The 17,818-nt window shown below is 39.3% G+C and overlaps 1 protein-coding gene across 4 annotated transcripts in view; it reads left to right on the plus strand.

Annotated features, from left to right (window-relative positions):
• LOC126469872 (SCY1-like protein 2) overlaps nucleotides 1-17,818 on the plus strand; it is a 192,540-nt gene that overhangs the window by 61,191 nt on the left and 113,531 nt on the right. For all 4 annotated transcript variants that reach the window (XM_050097191.1, XM_050097189.1, XM_050097192.1 and 1 more), the window contains 2 exons: nucleotides 10,689-10,833; nucleotides 11,207-11,356. In XM_050097191.1, the coding sequence (XP_049953148.1) occupies nucleotides 10,689-10,833; nucleotides 11,207-11,356 (295 nt within the window). The remainder of the gene's footprint in view (nucleotides 1-10,688; nucleotides 10,834-11,206; nucleotides 11,357-17,818) is intronic.

The raw sequence follows: 17,818 nt of genomic DNA on the forward strand, positions 1-17,818 counted from the left end.
GCATAAAAGTTATCATTGTTGAGGAAGATGAACCCAAGATAAAGTATTTTCTTTATATTGAGGCAAAGGCAAGAATATACAAAACCGTATTGAGAACAATTATGACCTACTGGTTGCACATTTTTACTTTGCTTCTCTGAGATTGGTGTAAATCAGACTTCGTGCCGCTATGGAATGTTTGTTAGTTGCCAACCTTAACTATGTATCAGTATTGTCACAATAAGTAACAATAAATAGCTGCTGTGAATATAATGTTGATTCGTGTGTGTGTTTTTTTTGTGTAGGGATTCTTATTATTTACAGATATTAGCTAAGAAGCTGTACCTGGTTCTTCTGGCAACTTGCCACCCACTTTTGTCACTTCTACAATGCATTAATCCTTTACAGGTTTGTTTCTTTTATAGCTGGCTGCTCGGGAAGTAGGTAGGGCTTGTCTCAGCAGCCAGCGTTCTAAGAGCTGATCACAAGCTTCCATTCCCAGCATCCCTTGCTGAGGGACCTTGTAAAAGTGTGCAATCAGTACATAGCTGAGGCAAGGCTAGAAACATAATACTTGTAGACCACAGAAATGAAAATGCTTTAAAGAATTACAGGAAAAATGCTGATACAGAGAAGTGAAAGAATTACAAAAGATGTAAAGTGGACTCCATTAATGAGTGGGTATGTAAGAGAAAGTGTGACTATAACACATGATTATGACTGGAAGATCATCAAAATCATAAGAAATAAATTACCAGCCAGTAAAACAAATATTGGCAGTCAAAGGGAAGGATTCAAGCTACTGAAGGAAACTGGCTTTGGCGGAAGAAGAAGAAGAAGAAGAAGAAGAAGAAGAAGAAGAGCCACTTTCCACTAGCTTCCACACTAGTGTGCTTGACTGTTATAGTTCGGAATTTATCTATGTATATTATCACAGCTAAGAAATCAACCATGTTTGATGGTTTTAAATGTCTATTAATGCACTGAACTGGCTGAATGGTGATAAATTTCAAAGAGCATGGTTGCCAAGAACTATTATGGTCAAGCAGGAATTAAAAATACTGCTTATGCACAAATTTCCAGGTATTGACAGATGTGTAGGCAAATGTTAGACTAGACTGTCACATAGATGTACAAATTCATTGGGGTAACATAGTACTCAGTTTTTGAGGCATTTAGTATTTTTCTTAGTGCAGCTCTGCAGAATGGAAGTGATTATTTGCTGTTAACAACTAAATTTGAATTGTTTCTGTTATAGTGTTATTTTCTTTAGTTATGTGGTTTCTTACAATTAGAACTTGAATTTAAAGTCAGTTGTGAGTGTGAGATTGTAATGGAGATGGTTTTAAAGGAGCTGAAGTTGGTCTGTGCCATTGTCTTGTTGGATATGGGGACTGACATATTATTTGTGATTATCATTCCTGAATAGCAGCAGCAGTGTATAATAATGTTTATTCATTTAAAGATTTGTAATTGTTTACAAGGTATAATGGAAATGTCTGTACTGAAAATTAAAAAAAATTGCACCTCCATAATTTTTGAAACCAAAGACCATGAAATTAATCAGTCTTGAGGGCAACTGTTTCACAAATGAACTTGTCAATTTCTTTTGAATGAGGGTTCAACATCCCACATTTATTTCTCAAAGGTTTTTCAGAGTTGTTTCTCAGTTTGTGGTGGTGATTCTGTAGTGGAGAATGAAGTAACATCTTATGTAAAAGTTTTCTGAATTCCTCATCATGTGTAAATATTTAAAATTTTCTGTTAGACAAGTAGTTGTATGCTTTTTCTTAAGGATTGAGTTCACTGGAGTAATTTCATATCATACATGCTAGGCTCCTTTGCTTACTTTTCATGCCCAGGAGTGGCTGATAAATGAAGACTCTTGCACAGGATAACTTATGAAAAACTATGTGTAAAGACTGTTTGGGCCTGTCACCTGAAAGCCTACATATTTGCAGTTTCAGCATCCTTCACAATCTTTGTGTTCCAAAAGATTATTAGGGAATTTAATACACCTCAACACAAGATACATTTTCAGTGACTATCCTTTGTAGGTGACCATGGCAGCTTGGAAGGCAGTGTCCCTTGATCACCAGTTGTATATGGCTGACATTGTTACTGATATGTTTTGAATTTAGAACATTCTAGTTGAAACTTTGATCTGTCAACTTTGGTGAAACCTTGGTTTCAAACTACTGAAACCACAGGTGAAGTTGGAGGTGAAATTTCAGTTAGTCAGGACCTTTCAGATTCTGACCTACTTACTGTGAAGTCTATGCTCAAGTCTCTTTGGTACTACTGTAGGCTGTGCATTGAGCCAGTGGATGTGCAATTACCAAATATTACACAAAGAAGGGGTATTTCTGGTACTCCTGTAAGAGTATGAGAAAACATAAGAGGCTCATTTAATATTTTATAGTGTATGTTGGAGCAGACCTTACACGTGAAAGAGAACAGCAGTTTATCTGAGAACACTATTGTAATTGCAAAATGCGAAAGGTGTGTGTAACAAATGACGCTCGCTCGCACGCACGCATGCTCGCGCGCAAAAGCAGGATGCAATTGAAGGGAAGAAGAAAGTTATGAGGAAACGATGTACTACGTGTGCATAACATGTCCAAACAAACCTGTATTCTGTTGTAACTGCTGCACAATTACACATCCGTAATGTAATGGTATGTCGTATCTTCAGAGGAAGATCTGTTCGTGTTTGATTTGTAAAGTGTTTGTTTTATTTGATAGCCAAGTAAAATGTTGTTACATTGATTGCTCAGAACATGTTTCTGTACAGTATGTAGACTTATTTGTGGTTTGCTATAAAAAAATCACCTCTACACCTTGCAAACTTATTTGTGTGGGATTGTGTTTCCGTAGCACCACATTGCAGATGAGTCTGCTTTCTTTTTCTCTGTTTGTTAAACCTTTTTCAGACTATAATTCTTTCTCAATGGAGCAGATTTATCGCTTGTTTAAATTGCATTTTCTTTCCAGTTTGCAATAAAATCAATAAATCAGAGGTGTTGTTAGAATTGTTTGCAATAAATATGACACTTGTAAATGTCACAGCATGCATCATTTATTACATGATAAGCATGCAGCTAAAGTGTACTGTATCTAGCAACACCTCTTTAGCAGATGCTATATTCGCTGTCAATATTACGTACGTGGAAAACCTGAACTTACAAGTTTCGCAGGGGTATGATTTCAGCTACCTGCTCACGTGCACTTAAGTGTCCACCTAGAGCCTCAGCGGCCTGCACTGGTGACCGCAGTGAACGTATCAAGTTGCTACAGTATACTCAGGATTTTAAGTTTGTCATAATAATAAAGATAAGATCTCAGGGTTTCAAGTTAAGTGGTTAATGTCAGTAAAGTGTTTCTTTACACAAGTGTTCAGTATCATTAATTTATCTGTGTCCACTTCAAAACTAAAAATATTTGTTTCTTCAAATTTATTTGTAATATTCACACTGCTTACAAAATAAAATTGGTTGTATCCTACTTAAGAATGCCAGTTTGTATAATTAACTGTTAGAGTTGGAGGGTTTGTTTGCTTGTCAGAAAGTTTGATATTTTTTTATATCAATATATGATAGTTATTGTATCCAAATGTCTCAAACTTCTGATGGACACGTTAACTGACATGAGACTGCTAGTGGACACAACAGGACCCCAGGCCAGGCCATGCCAGTTCGCATTAACAAAAACTTTGGTAATCACATAATATAAAGATTCTTACATCCTCTTTATTTGTACATGTACTTAATAGGAAAAACTGACAAAGGGAAAAAAAACCTAAGATGCAGATAAGTATCAGCGCACCATGTGGATGCCGGCTGCTGCTGGTTAGTTATCTCACAAGAAGAATTAAAAACAAAAGCTAGTTGTGAACAGTACATACTCTATAATAAAAAGTTAAATAATCACATCTACAATATACAGGGTGATCAAAAAGTGAGTATAAATTTGAAAACCTAATAAACTACGGAATGATGTAGAGGGGTAAAATTGACACCCATAGTTGGAATGACGTGGGGTTTTATTAAAACAAAAAGTTCACAAAATGTCCGACAGGTGGCACTAGACAGAAAAACTTGCTACCGTGACAGGTGAGGTACGCCGATATGTTAGTCGCATCATCCCCAGCTTGGCTGAGAAACACCTGCTGGAACGTATGATGTTTATGCAGGATGGTGCTCCACCCCATATTGCTAGACGCGTGAAAGATCTCTTGCGCACGTCGTTTGGTTACGATGGCCTAAGACCTCAGCCCGTGCGATTATTGGCTTTGGGGTTACCTGAAGTCGCAAGTGTATCATGATCGACAAAGATATCTAGGGATGCTGAAAGACGACATCCTACGCCACTGCCTCACCATAACTCCGGACATGCTTTACAGTGCTGTTCACAACATTATACCTCGATTACAGCTATTGTTGAGGAATGATGGACATATTGAGCATTTCCTGTAAAGGACATCATCTTTGCTTTGTCTTACTTTGTTATGCTAATTATTGCTATTCTGATCAGATGAAGCACCATCTGTCGGACATTTTTTGAACGTTTGTATTTTTTTGGTTCTAATAAAACCCCATGTCATTCCAAGCACGTGTGTCAATTTGTACCTCTCTATCTACATTATTCCGTGATTTATCCAGTTTTCACTCTGTAGTAGAGATTCAATTGATTCTGGAAACCATCCCCCAGGCTGCGGCTAAGCTGTGTGTCTGCAATAGCATTTATTTCAAGACTGCTAATCCTGCAAGGTAAGTAAAACTGCTGTGAAGTGTAAGGGGTAGATGAAGTGAAGCTGTGAGGGCGGATCTGTCACACTTGGATAGCTTCCTATAAAAGGCTAAGATGCCAGGTTTGAATACTGGCCTGCCACACAGTTTTAATTACCTAGAAAATTTCAAACAGTTCAGTGTTTGTTAAAATTACTTTCAGAAAAATTTGTACAACACTTCGTGAAATTCATGTGGCAGGTTGCAGTGAGAAGCTTGGAATTTATATGAGAGGGACTGGAATTAAAATTAGTTTGGTTGACAGTGTGATTCTGAACTGTAGGTGGAGCACTACTGAATACAACAGCCTATTAAAGGAACTATACCTTTACAGTTGTGTGAATTAAATTAGGAGCATACTGCGTCAATTGTGGGGTGCATTGTAGAAACAATATGCCCAGCTCAGCCTTCTGAACCTCCTGCTTTTTATTTATAGAATAGGTTGCTGTCACTTCTACCATTACTCGTAACAAAAGGCCTAAGATCCTTTTCCTAGCACAGACATGTAATAAATATCTCTTTGCCAGTATTTTATTTTGACCCTTCAGTTGAGTGTGCGGCAGCATTGTTTTTCTAAGGGCTCACAGCTGAGACTTTACTTGGCAGCATGAGACATTCATCCTAAGCAGCTTATCAACACCCTGATTTATGTGGCTTGATCTTTCCTTTTCTTGATAAACATTTCTAGATTTTCATGTAAGACATGTGACCTAGTGGTGGTAAAGTAAATGGATCCAGGAAGTATGTGCCTGTATATGGTATAGCTGCTATTACTTTTAACATTACAGTACGTTGGCTACCAGTATGGTAGTGAGACTGTATGTTAGGTGGCAGATTACCATATTGTTTCTTGCAGAAGCCAGAGCTATCCCATATATTACCATCAGATTTATCATACTTGCTACTGGAATTAACCTTCTACGACATGTGGCTAATATGCTGTCACCTCTATATTACGAAATTAACTACATATTATCACTGCAATCAGGCGGCTCGCACGAGTTTTGGTGTTCTTGTAAAGACAAGTCATTTTAGATTACATCATCATTTAGTTTAGTACTGATTACATGGTAAATAGGTGTATTAGTGTGCTTTTTAAGTGTACCATTAACCTAGAACTTTGTCTGACATCTTCATGGTGAATGTGGAAAATAGATTTGACCTGTTGCTTCAGTTAGCTGGTGAGCCTCAAGCAGTTGCAGGTGTAGACAGGGTACAACAAACTTCCAGCAGCAAATTGAGAAGAAAGAATGTAGGGAAATCAGTAAAGAGAAAGAAAGTGTTGTTGTTAGGTAGTTCCCATGGAAGAGGTGTTGGCCAACTTTTGCAGGATGAACTAGGATCAGAATACAAGGCCACTAGTTTATTTTAAAGCTAGTGCTGGTCTGGAGCAGGTGATAGAGGATTTAGGATAACTTTGCAATGATTTCACTAAGGAAGATACTGTGACTATAGTGGATGGGCCAGGTAATAGTATCAGCAGAGATTCTGGGTACAGTATCGAGTGTGACCTGGCAAAGATTGCATCAGCATTGAAGAATACTAGTGTTTAGTTTGTATCTGTTCTTGGATGCCATGACCGATCCATTTGAACTCTTCTGTCAAGAGTTAATTTGGAGTTGGAACAGCTGCTTGTCGGGTGCAGGGTCACACGTTGGTTTGGTTCCTGTTGATTCTCTGAATAGGTGGGATTAAAGTAGGCATGGCCTTCACCTCAACAGGAAAGGGGATGGATAAACTGGCTGGGAAAATAGCAGGAAAGTTAAAGGGGGGGCGGCACCGTCATCAGTGATAAAATACTAGTGGTTATAGGGTTCAGAAAAGACACTTTTTTTAGGGTAGGAAGGACAGAAAGAAACAGTTTTAAGAGGTTAGGATTGAGACAAACCTTCAGTTTGAGAAAGAAACAAAAAAAAATATTTCTAGCTTATTACATCAGCTATTGGTTAGGAATTTTCAACAACAATCAGCAGAAATTTCAACTCTACCCAAATTCAGCTCAGTCAATGTGAAATGTTAGCTATCTTTATTGCATCAAAATATTCAAGGACTGAGAAATAAAATTAATGAATAAATTATCTGCATAGATGAATTAGTCCTCAAACCCAGCTGACATAATCTGCCTTTCTGAACATCTTACCACTGGTATAGAACTTTTAAATCTTACAGTATTTAGGTTAGCATCTCACTTTTGTAGAACAGAAATGGAGAAAGTAGTTGTTGCCACATTCATGAGTAACTGTCATAAATTTAAGAACATAGACATTCATAAATTTTGTCTAGAACAGCATATGGAAGCATGTGCAACAGAACTGGAATTTCACAAAAAATCCTTGATAATATTAAGTGTTTATCAAGCACCTGCAGGTAACTTTAATCTGTTCATAAACCACCTTGAAGCTGTACTGGCCCATTTAACAACCATAAACAAAGAAATAGTGGTTGCTGGTGCTTTCAATGTAGATTTCCTTAAAGACTCTCCCAATAATAACTTATTTGAGTTAGTAACACTATCATTCAACTTAATTCCCACTGTAAAGTTCCCAACTAGGGTAGCCAATTGCTCACAAACAGCCATTGATAATATCTTTATAGAAAAGTCCAATGAACAAAATTATATTACAAAACCAATAGTCAATGGCCTCTCAGACCATGACATGCAGTTCCTTCTGTTAAATGTTAATACTGAACAGGATATAAAATCTGTTAAATCTGAGCTCAAGAGAGTAATAAATAAGCCAAAAATTGATTATTTTAGGACACTCCTCAGAGACATTCACTGGACTGATGTTTACAGTGCTCATGGCATGAAGGAAAAATAAAGCACTTTTGCTACTAAAGTTCTTACCTTATTTGAACACTGTTTCCCCCAAAACTATCCATGGTTAGAGTAAAGTCTACAAAGAAGCCATGGATTACTCGAGGAATAGATGTATCTTGTAAAACAAAAAGAAAACTGTATTTGTCAATCAGAAACAGTTCTGATGTTGATGCTATAGCACATTACAAGAAATACTGCAAAATATTAAAGACTGTAATACAGACATCAAAGCAAATATATTACAAGGAAAAAGCTAGTCATATCAGATAACAAAATAGACAATATGGGATATAGTGAAAGAGTAGACCGGTAGAACAGGACATGAAGAGGAACAAATAGCATTAAGAGTAAATGATACGTAAGTGACAGATATGTATAACGTCGCAGAACATTTTAACGAATATTTTATAACTGTTACTGAAAAAGATGGGGTTGTCAGATTCTGTAAATGATATTATGGAATACCTCGGACCACACATTTCAAGTAACTTCCATAATATGAATGTGACCCTCACTACCCCAGCAGAAGTAATATCCATCATAAAATCTTTAAAATCCAAAAACATCTAGTGGGTGTGATGAAATATCAACAAAGTTAATTAAATAATGTGATTCTGAATTAACATAATAAGCTATCTGTGTAACCAGTTGTTTATCAGTGGAATATTTCCTGGATGGTTGAAATATGCTGAAGTTAAGCCACTGTTTAAGAAGGAAGATAAAGAAATAGTGTCACATTTCCGTCCAATTTCACTTTTGTCAGCATTCTCAAAAATTTTAGAAAAGGTAATGTATGATCGGCTTTTTAACCATCTTATCACAGATAACATACTGGCAAAGTCGCAGTTCAGATTTATAAAGGGTTCTGATATTGAGAAGGCTATCTACTCTTACAGTGAAAATGTACTTAATTCATTAGACACACAAAATTCCAGGTGACTGGTATATTTTGTGATCTGTCAAAGGCATGTGACTGTGTAAATCAAATATCCTTTTAAGTAAATTAGAATATTATGGTGTAACAGGAAATGCTGCAAAAAATGGTTCAAATCTTATATCTCTGGCAGGAAACAAAGGGAGTAATTAGGAAACAGATATGTATTAAGCTATCAGGCATCATCCAACAGGGAATTACATGTGGAGTCCCACAAGGTTCCATCTTAGGGACCTTACTTTTTATTGTGTATATCAATGACTTTTCATCAGTAACATTACCAGATGCCAAGTTTGTTTTGTTTGCTGATGATACAAACATTGCAGTAAATAGCTTATCAATCGATAACTGACCACGCTAAAGTTTACACGCTTTTATGCTAGCTTAGACGCTGCAACTAGACTGCGTAAACAGTGAGTGCGGACGCTTACAAGTGTCAGACGCACTGGCTCGTGGCTTGTTGTGATGCTTATAAGCATCACAAGGATTTAAAGTCACTTACTTTGTACAAAAAGGTGTGCATTATTGAGGAACACACATTTTCAATAACTTGCCAGCAGCCATAAAAAGTTGCGCGCGCGCGCGCTCTCTCTCTCTCTCTCTCTCTCTCTCTCTCTCTCTCTCTCTCTCTCTCTCTCTCTCTCACACACACACACACACACACACACACACACACACACACACACACACACACACAGTGGGGATGGGGGTGGCTATATAACATGAAGTCAAAGCTGAAGCAGTCTCTGTGACAAGTTTTGATATTGACCATCCTACAAACATTTCCATTTGGTTACTGTGCATTTTCACTGATGGCAGCTTATTTTAGTTGCAGTAAACTTCCTTGCTCTCTAGTAATACATCTAGAATACTAACTGGGTAATTTTCTTGTAGCATATAAAGTAATATTTTCTCTTCAGAGTCCTCCAGTGTAGACTAGAAGACTGACATGTTACATTTTGTTCATGTCAATGCTGGCTGTAATTCCCATTAGACAGTTTTTGTGCTGTTAAGTGTACTAGCCTGCTGCTCCTGCTCCCTGTGTGCTGGAAGTGGTTGTTTGTCTTGCTACTTTTTGTATGATTTATCCAGGTTTCTGCATATATCATGTGCTTAAAATATGAATTTGAATGAATTGATGTAGTGATCTGCCTAAGCATTTACAGTGAATTGCTAGTTTGAAACACATGTAAAAAAAAAAAAAAAAAAAAAAAGAAGGGGGGGGGGGGGGGCAGTTACGCTCACATAATGCTAGGTACAGATATCTGGCTAAAACATGAAATTGGCGGCAGTATAGCAATAGGATACGCTAATGAGAAGTAGATGCAGTATTTGCCACACTACACAAGAAACCCAAAACCACACACAGAGAGAGAGAGAGAGAGAGAGAGAGAGAGAGAGAGATTGAAGCAGCATGTTAGATTGTATAAAACTTCGTATGAAGTATGGGAATAAACTTAGTTGGGTCCTTATATGGAGAACTTCAGAGAGAACCTCGGGTAACTAGTAGGTAGAACATGTGTGGCCTAAGTTTAGAAGAATAGTTGAACAAACACTGGATTGCTATTTATGTAGTATAACAGTTTTTGATGGAAGGAACTTTCTATGGTATACGGTCTCTGTAATGAAATGGGTGCATGTGTGAGTTTGCTTGTGAGCTGCTGTTCAGTTTAACACCCATTTGCTGTAGAATCTTAGAACATTTTCTAAGCTCGAACATAAGGAGATGTTGAACAGAATGACCTCCTCCTGTGAAATCATTGTGGATTTTGACATTCTGAAAGCCATGGATCCAGGCAGTTGTGCAGTTGCAGTATGTTTTGACTTCAAAAAGCATCTGACTGAGTACAGTACCACAACTTATTAATAAAAGTAAGATCGTATGTGGCATAAAACAAAGTTTGTCATCTGGCTGGGGATTACTGAATAGGCAGGATCTTGGGTGGTGAGTCATTGATAAATGTGGAAGTAACTTCATTCATGTCCCAGGGAAGTGTGTTGGGACCGTTTATGTTGTGTATTAATGATCTAGGAGACTATGTTAATAGTAACTAAAAAGTCAGTATCAAACTTTCATTGTGGTAAATGTACTGGAATTTTTTCGAGTACATGTATAATATGTGATTGAATTGCATGTTGTGGCTAATAATTTCATATATGTTCTTAGGGAAAGTTTGGCATTCGCTACAGAACCTGTTTTTACAAGTCTTGCAGATTTAATAAAGGACTCGGGTACTGCGTCTTCAGACCACAGTTCTGGTCAGAAGGGAGAGAAATTGTATGAAGTAGAAATTAAACATGGATTGGTCCAGGTAATTTTGTTTTCTGTATTCCTTTGGTTTCTTATTTCCTTTGTAATGTATTTGTCATGACATCATGTTGTACAGAATGAACATTTGATAGAAAATACTGCTTTACCTAAACTCAGTGTGGTAACATTACTCCATCTGAACAATGTTAATTGACTTTACCTAATGAAGCACCAGATCGTGAACACTATACATACACAAAACAGTTTACTCACAATGATTGTAGTTTACTGTTCTTTCAGAAAGTGTCAGCAATTTTTCAAAATTTCTGTAATGGGTTCAGGAATACTGCACTGTCTCTGAGTTATAAATATTGTTATTTTTCACGAGATTTCTTTACAAATCAGAACCTGTGTGATACTCATTTGTTTAACAGATTGGAGAAGGACTTGTTTTTCTGCACAACAATGTCAAACTGCTGCATGGCAACATCAATCCAGGAACTATATTAGTAAACCAACAAGGGGCTTGGAAAATTTTTGGCTTTGACTTCTGCATTTTGAATTCAAGTGACCCAGAAGCAGAGGTGAGTGACATTTAATTTCTGTAATTATTAATTTCAGTATTCATGAAAGTTTGGTATGTACTAATTGTGTGATTGTTCTCTGTACATGAATAATCGTTATTAATCAGTTGGAATATTTAATGATGATAAATATAAAGTTCAAAGAAGAAACTAAGGTATGTGGTGCATTTATGCACTTAATATAATTTTTATATTGATGAACGAAAAAATTAAGTTCATCACACTTATATAATCCAATAAAGGAGTGAACGCCGTTTTGTCATGATAATAATAGAGAGTGTGTAATATAAATCTACTGCAATGCTTAGGTTAATGAAGAATCAATTTATAGGTTAAGAATTTTCCCTTCTTTACTGTAGTCTTCTCCAGTTTCATTTTATTCTGCATTGTTAACATTATTGCTCACATCTGTATTGGAATGACGACGACAACAACAACAACAACTACAAAAAAAGAGAGAAATACTTGGAGGTAAAATATGGAAAGATTAGAACACCAGATAAATTCCAATGGATCCAACCCAGATGACTGGTCTTATGCGTCAAAGGAACAGCCATAAAATTAGACCTTGCTTACAAACTAACACAGAACTGGTACAACACGAGCGATATCCTACAAGGACAAAATCTGGTGCAATAATTCAGTTATAAAACCAGTAGGACTCTGCATCAGAAGGTCTTATTCTACCGGGTGGTGCACGAAATGTGTTACTATTTTGTTTTTGAATATAAACTTTATTGTCAATACAATCTGAAAGGAACATATACTACAATGAAGAGCCACCCATGGATATTTGTTCTAATTCAGCACATGCTCAATATGTCCACCATTTCGTTTCCTAACTTCCTTCAAACGAACACTGAAGTGTTTACTTCGTAGATTCTTACTTAAATTGCATGTGAGTTTTGTATAGGAGGTGTAATTTCGAGTTTTAGTTACTGTAATCGTAAATTCAGGCAGATTGTAGCGCAGTCGTTAGTCATTTGTACAGGTTAGTTCATACATTCTTTGCATGTTTCCCTTGTGTTATCTAGGCACGAACTTGTGTTTCAGTAACTGTTACTCAACATCGATTAGAATGTACACGGACTGTGATTGCTGTGTTCGGATGAGGGCTGAGTTGGCATCCCTTCGCTCACAGCTGCAAGCGGCGCTGACTTCGGTTGCGCAGCTTGAGGCTGTTGCCAATGGGCACCACTGTGGGGAGCCGGACTTCGGTATCACGGGGATGTCAAGCTCGTCCCTTCTGTCCCCAGATCGGTCTGCCGCTGTGGTTGCCCCGGTTGCTGCCCGCAGTGGGGCTAAACCCTCGCCTGTGGTTGATTAGGAGGTCGTTCCAAGGTGTGGCAGGCAGCAAAAGGCGTCCACGGAGGCTGATCAGAAAGCCTCCCCGGTGCGTCTGACGAATAGGTTTCAGCTACTGTATCTGGCTGAGCCAGATGCAGCTGCCTGCCCTGTTTCAGAGGATGATTCTCAGCCTTCAAGGTTCGGGCAGTCGCAGAGGGTGGGCTTATTGGTAGTTAAGAGCTCCAATATTAGGTGCGTAATGGGGCCCCTTAGGGATATGGCAGCTAAGGAGGGGAAGAAATCCAGTGTGCACTCCGTGTGCATTCGGGGTGGAGTCATTCCTGATGTAGAAAGGGTCCTTCCAGATGCCATGAAGAGCACAGGGTGCAGCCAGCTGCAGGTGGTGGCACATGACGGCGCTAATGACGTGTGTCACTTTGGATCTGAGGAAATTCTCTCTGGATTTCAGCAGCTATCTGATTTGGTGAAGGCTGCCGGTCTTGCTTACAAGATGAAGCATCTGCAGCATCGTTGACAGAACCGACTGTGGACCTTTGGTGCAGAGCCGGGTGGAGGGTCTGAATCAGAGGCTCAGGCGGTTTTGCGACCGTGTTGGCTGCAGATTCCTTGACTTGCGCCATAGGGTGGTGGGGTTTCGGGTTCCGCTGAATAGGTCAGGAATTCACTACACTCAGCTGGCGGCTACACAGGTAGCGGAGGCTGTGTGGCATGGACTGGGCCGTTTTTTAGGTTAGAAGGCCTCGGGAAAGTACGGGGTGGGCTGCAATCTCAAAGGGTGAATGGCAAATAGAGCATGTGCTTGGATCAAGGAACAGTCGGAATTGTAGTTGTAAATTGTTGTAGTTGTGCTGGGAAAGTCCCTGAGCTTCAAGCGCTAATAGAAAGCACAGAAGCTGAAATCGTTATAGGCACAGAAAGCTGGCTAAAGCCTGAAATAAGTTCTGCAGAAATTTTTACGATGTCTCAGACGGTGTTCAGGAAAGATAGATTATGCAGAATTGGTGGTGGAGTGTTTGTGTCTGTGAGTAGTGGTTTATCTTGTAGTGAAGTCAAAGTAGATACTCGGTGCGAATTGGTGTGGGTGGAGGTTATACTTAACAGCCGAACTAAGTTGTTAATTGGCTCCTTCTACCGACCCCCGGACTCCGATGATACAGTTGCTGAACACTTCAGAGAAAATTTGAGTCTCGTAACAAATAAATACCCCACTCATATGGTTATAGTTGGTGGGGACTTCAACCTTCCCTCGATATGTTGGCAAAAATACTTGTTAAAAACAAGTGGTAGGCAGAAAACAACTTCCGAGATTGTCCTAAATGCTTTCTCTGAAAATTATTTCGAGCAGTTAGTCCACGAACCCACGTGAATTGTAAATGGTTGCGAAAACACACTTGACCTCTTAGCCACAAACAATCCAGAGCTAATAGAGAGCATCATGACTGATACAGGGATTAGTGATCACAAGGTCGTTGTAGCTAGGCTCAATACTGTTTCTTCCAAATCCACCAGGAACAAACGCAAAATAATTTTATTTAAAAAGAGTGGATAAAGTGTCACTAGAAGCCTTCGTAAGAGACGATCTCCATTCCTTCTGAACTGACTATGCAAACGTAGACGAGATGTGGCTCAAATTGAAAGATATAGTAGCAACAGCAATTGAGAGATTTATACCTCATAAATTGGCAAGAGATGGAACTGATCCCCCATGGTACACAAAACAGGTCCGAATGCTGTTGCAGAGGCAACGGAAAAAGCATGCGAAGTTCAGAATAACGCGAAATCCCGAAGATTGGCTAAAATTTACAGACGCGCAAAATTTGGCTCGGACTTCAATGCGAGATGCCTTTAGTAGGTTCCACAATGAAACATTGTCTTGAAATCTGGTAGAAAATCCGAAGAAATTCTGGTCGTATGTAAAGTATACAAGCAGCAAGACGCAGTCAATAACTTCGCTGCGCAGTGCCGATGGTACTGTTACCGAAGACTGTGCCGCTAAAGCGGAGTTATTGAACGCAGTTTTCCGAAATTCCTTCACCAGGGAAGATGAATGGAATATTCCAGAATTTGAAACACGAACAGCTGCTAGCATGAGTTTGTTAGAAGTAGATACCTTAGGGGTTGCAAAGCAACTCAAATCGCTTGATATGGGCAAGGCTTCAGGGCCAGATTGTATACCGATTAGATTCCTTTCAGATTACGCTGATACAATAGCTCCCTACTTAGCAGTCATATACAACCGCTCTTTCACCGATAGATCTGTACCTACAGATTGGAAAATTGTGCAGGTCGCACCAGTGTTTAAGAAGGGTAGTAGGAGTAATCCATCGAACTACAGACCTCTATCATTGATGTCGGTATGCAGTAGCATTTTGGAGCATGTACTGTTTTCAAACATTATGAATCTCCTCGAAGGGAACGATCTATTGATACGTAATCAGCATGGTTTCAGAAAACATCGTTCTTGTCCAACGCAGCTAGCTCTTTATTCGCACGAAATAATGGCCGCTATCGACAGGGGATCTCAAGTTGGTTCCGTATTTATAGATTTCCGGAAAGCTTTTGACACCGTTCCTCACAAGCGACTTCTAATCAAGCTGCGGGCCTATGGGGTATCGTCTCAGTTGTGCGACTGGATTCGTGATTTCCTGTCAGGAAGGTCGCAGTTCGTAGTAATAGACGGCAAATCATCGAGTAAAACTGAAGTGATATCAGGTGTTCCCCAGGGAAGCGTCCTGGGACCTCTGCTATTCCTGATCTATATAAACGACCTGGGTGACAATCTGAGCAGTTCTCTTAGGTTGTTCGCAGATGATGCTGTAATTTACCGTCTAGCAAGGTCATCCAAAGACCAGTATCAGTGGCAAAGCAATTTGGAAATGATTGCTGTATGGTGTGGCAGGTGGCAGTTGATGCTAAATAACGAAAAGTGTGAGGTGATCCACATGAGTTCCAAAAGAAATCTGTTGGAATTCGATTACTCAATAAATAGTACAATTCTCAAGGCTGTCAATTCAACTACGTACCTGGGTGTTAAAATTACGAACAACTTCAGTTGGAAAGACCACACAGATAATATTGTGGGGAAGGCGAGCCAAAGGTTGTGTTTCATTGGCAGGACACTTAGAAGATGCAACAAGTCCACTAAAGAGACAGCTTACACTACACTCGTATGTCCTCTGTTAGAATATTGCTGGGCAGTGTGGGATCCTTACCAGGTGGGATTGACGGAGGACATCGAAAGGGTGCAAAAAAGCGCAGCTTGTTTTGTATTATCACGTAATAGGGGAGAGAGTGTGGCAGATATGATTCGCGAATAGGGAAGGAAGTCATTAAAGCAAAGACGTTTTTCGCTGCGGCGAGATCTATTTACGAAATTTCAGTCACCTACTTTCTCTTCCGAATGCGAAAATATTTTGTTGAGCCCAGCCTACATAGGTAGGAATGATCATCAAAATAAAATAAGAGAAATCAGAGCTGGAACAGAAAGGTTTAGGTGTTCGTTTTTCCCGCGTGCTGTTCGGGAGTGGAATGGTAGAGAGATAGTATGATTGTGGTTCGATGAACCCTCTGCCAAGCACTTAAATGTGAATTGCAGGGTAATCATGTAGATGTAGATGTAGTAATTACCCTACGGCACATGTCTTGTGTAATTTCACTGCAGGCTTGAAGAATAAGTCTTCTGAGCTCCATTAAATTACGTGGACGTTTCGGGAAAATTTTTTCCTTTAAGTACCCCCAAAGAAAAAAGTCACATGGATTGAGGTCTGGACTATTGGGGGCCAATTTTGTCAGTCATTGAAGCGACCTGGAAACCTGAGTGAAATGATCCGCATGTCGAAATGCTTGTGTAAAAACTCCCAACAGTGTTTGTAGTATGTGGCCATGCTCCATCTTGCATGTGCCACTGCGTGTTGAAGGGCAAGGCAGTAGCAAGAAGCTGTGGAATGAAGCTATTGCGAAGCGTGCTCAAATAACGCTCGCTGTTCACAGTTTCTTCAAAGAAAAAGGGTCCAATAAGTCCGTGACTGGAAATTGCTGCCCACGCTGTAATCCTCACTTTTAAGAATGCGTTGAACGGAGTGTCTGGATATTCCCAGTTGCACTGCTGCCTTTCTACACGATTTCCTGGGACTTCTGTGTACAGCAGCTCATACTGCTTCAATATTCTCCGGCGAACAAACAGGCTAAGGCCGAGGTCGCTTCGCTTCCAATACTGTTCCTTCCTGTACAAATTTATCATACAACATGTCGATGGTCTTCTTGCAAGGGACCCATCGTGTGTTAAACTGGTGTCGATAGTGCCTCTGAGTCTCAACAAGGCTTTTCGTTTCATGAAAAAGTAACACAATTGCCGATCGTTGCTGTGTCGTCAGTCTTCCATTGTCAGCCATTGCTGCTTACTAGTCTCCTAACGGCAGTATCGTGAATTACACGTCATTTCGTAACTCATTTGTTTTTCCAAGCTCTGCTGGTAGTGCTGTAGAGATCCCAGTGGGATATCTAATGTGTGTTGTAAATTGTGAAAGAAACAATTGCTAACACATTTCGTACGCCACCCTGTAAATGAAAAGGAAGAGTTGGAAGAACTTGAGAAAAAGGAAAGGAGGATTCTCAGGAAAATTGTGGGATCACAGACAATTGTTGATGGAACTTGGAAGAATAGGAAAAACAAAGTTCAGACATGCACTGAACAATTAACGGACACAATGTGGAAAATCACAGTTGAAATTTTCAGGACACCTAACAAGAATAGACAAGCACTGACTTACTGAAAAACCTTAAATTATATCCCATCATTGCAGTTCACCTCTAAGTTAGAAGAAGAGGTCAAAAGAGATGCACAAGAAACTGCTATTAAACTAGAGGTGATCCAAAACAGGGAAGAATTCAGAAGCAAGGTCAACAGCTGAAAGTCCTTTGCAGCAAAACCACTAGCAAGGTGATCCACACGTTACATTTCTGAGGAGGACAGAAAGGAAAAAAGTGAAAGAATGAAGAAATTTTGGGAATAGAGGAAAAGAAAGGCCAAGGAGCCTGGTTTTCCCAAGTTTCCTTAAACTTTCTTATATGTAAATGCTAGATTGGTTTCTTTGAAAAGGTTACAGGTCATTTATTGCCCCCATCTGCGACCTGTTACAGTTTTTTGCTCTCTAA

The sequence above is a fragment of the Schistocerca serialis genome, chromosome 3, assembly GCF_023864345.2.
Source record: "Schistocerca serialis cubense isolate TAMUIC-IGC-003099 chromosome 3, iqSchSeri2.2, whole genome shotgun sequence".
Classification (NCBI taxonomy): domain Eukaryota; kingdom Metazoa; phylum Arthropoda; class Insecta; order Orthoptera; family Acrididae; genus Schistocerca; species Schistocerca serialis.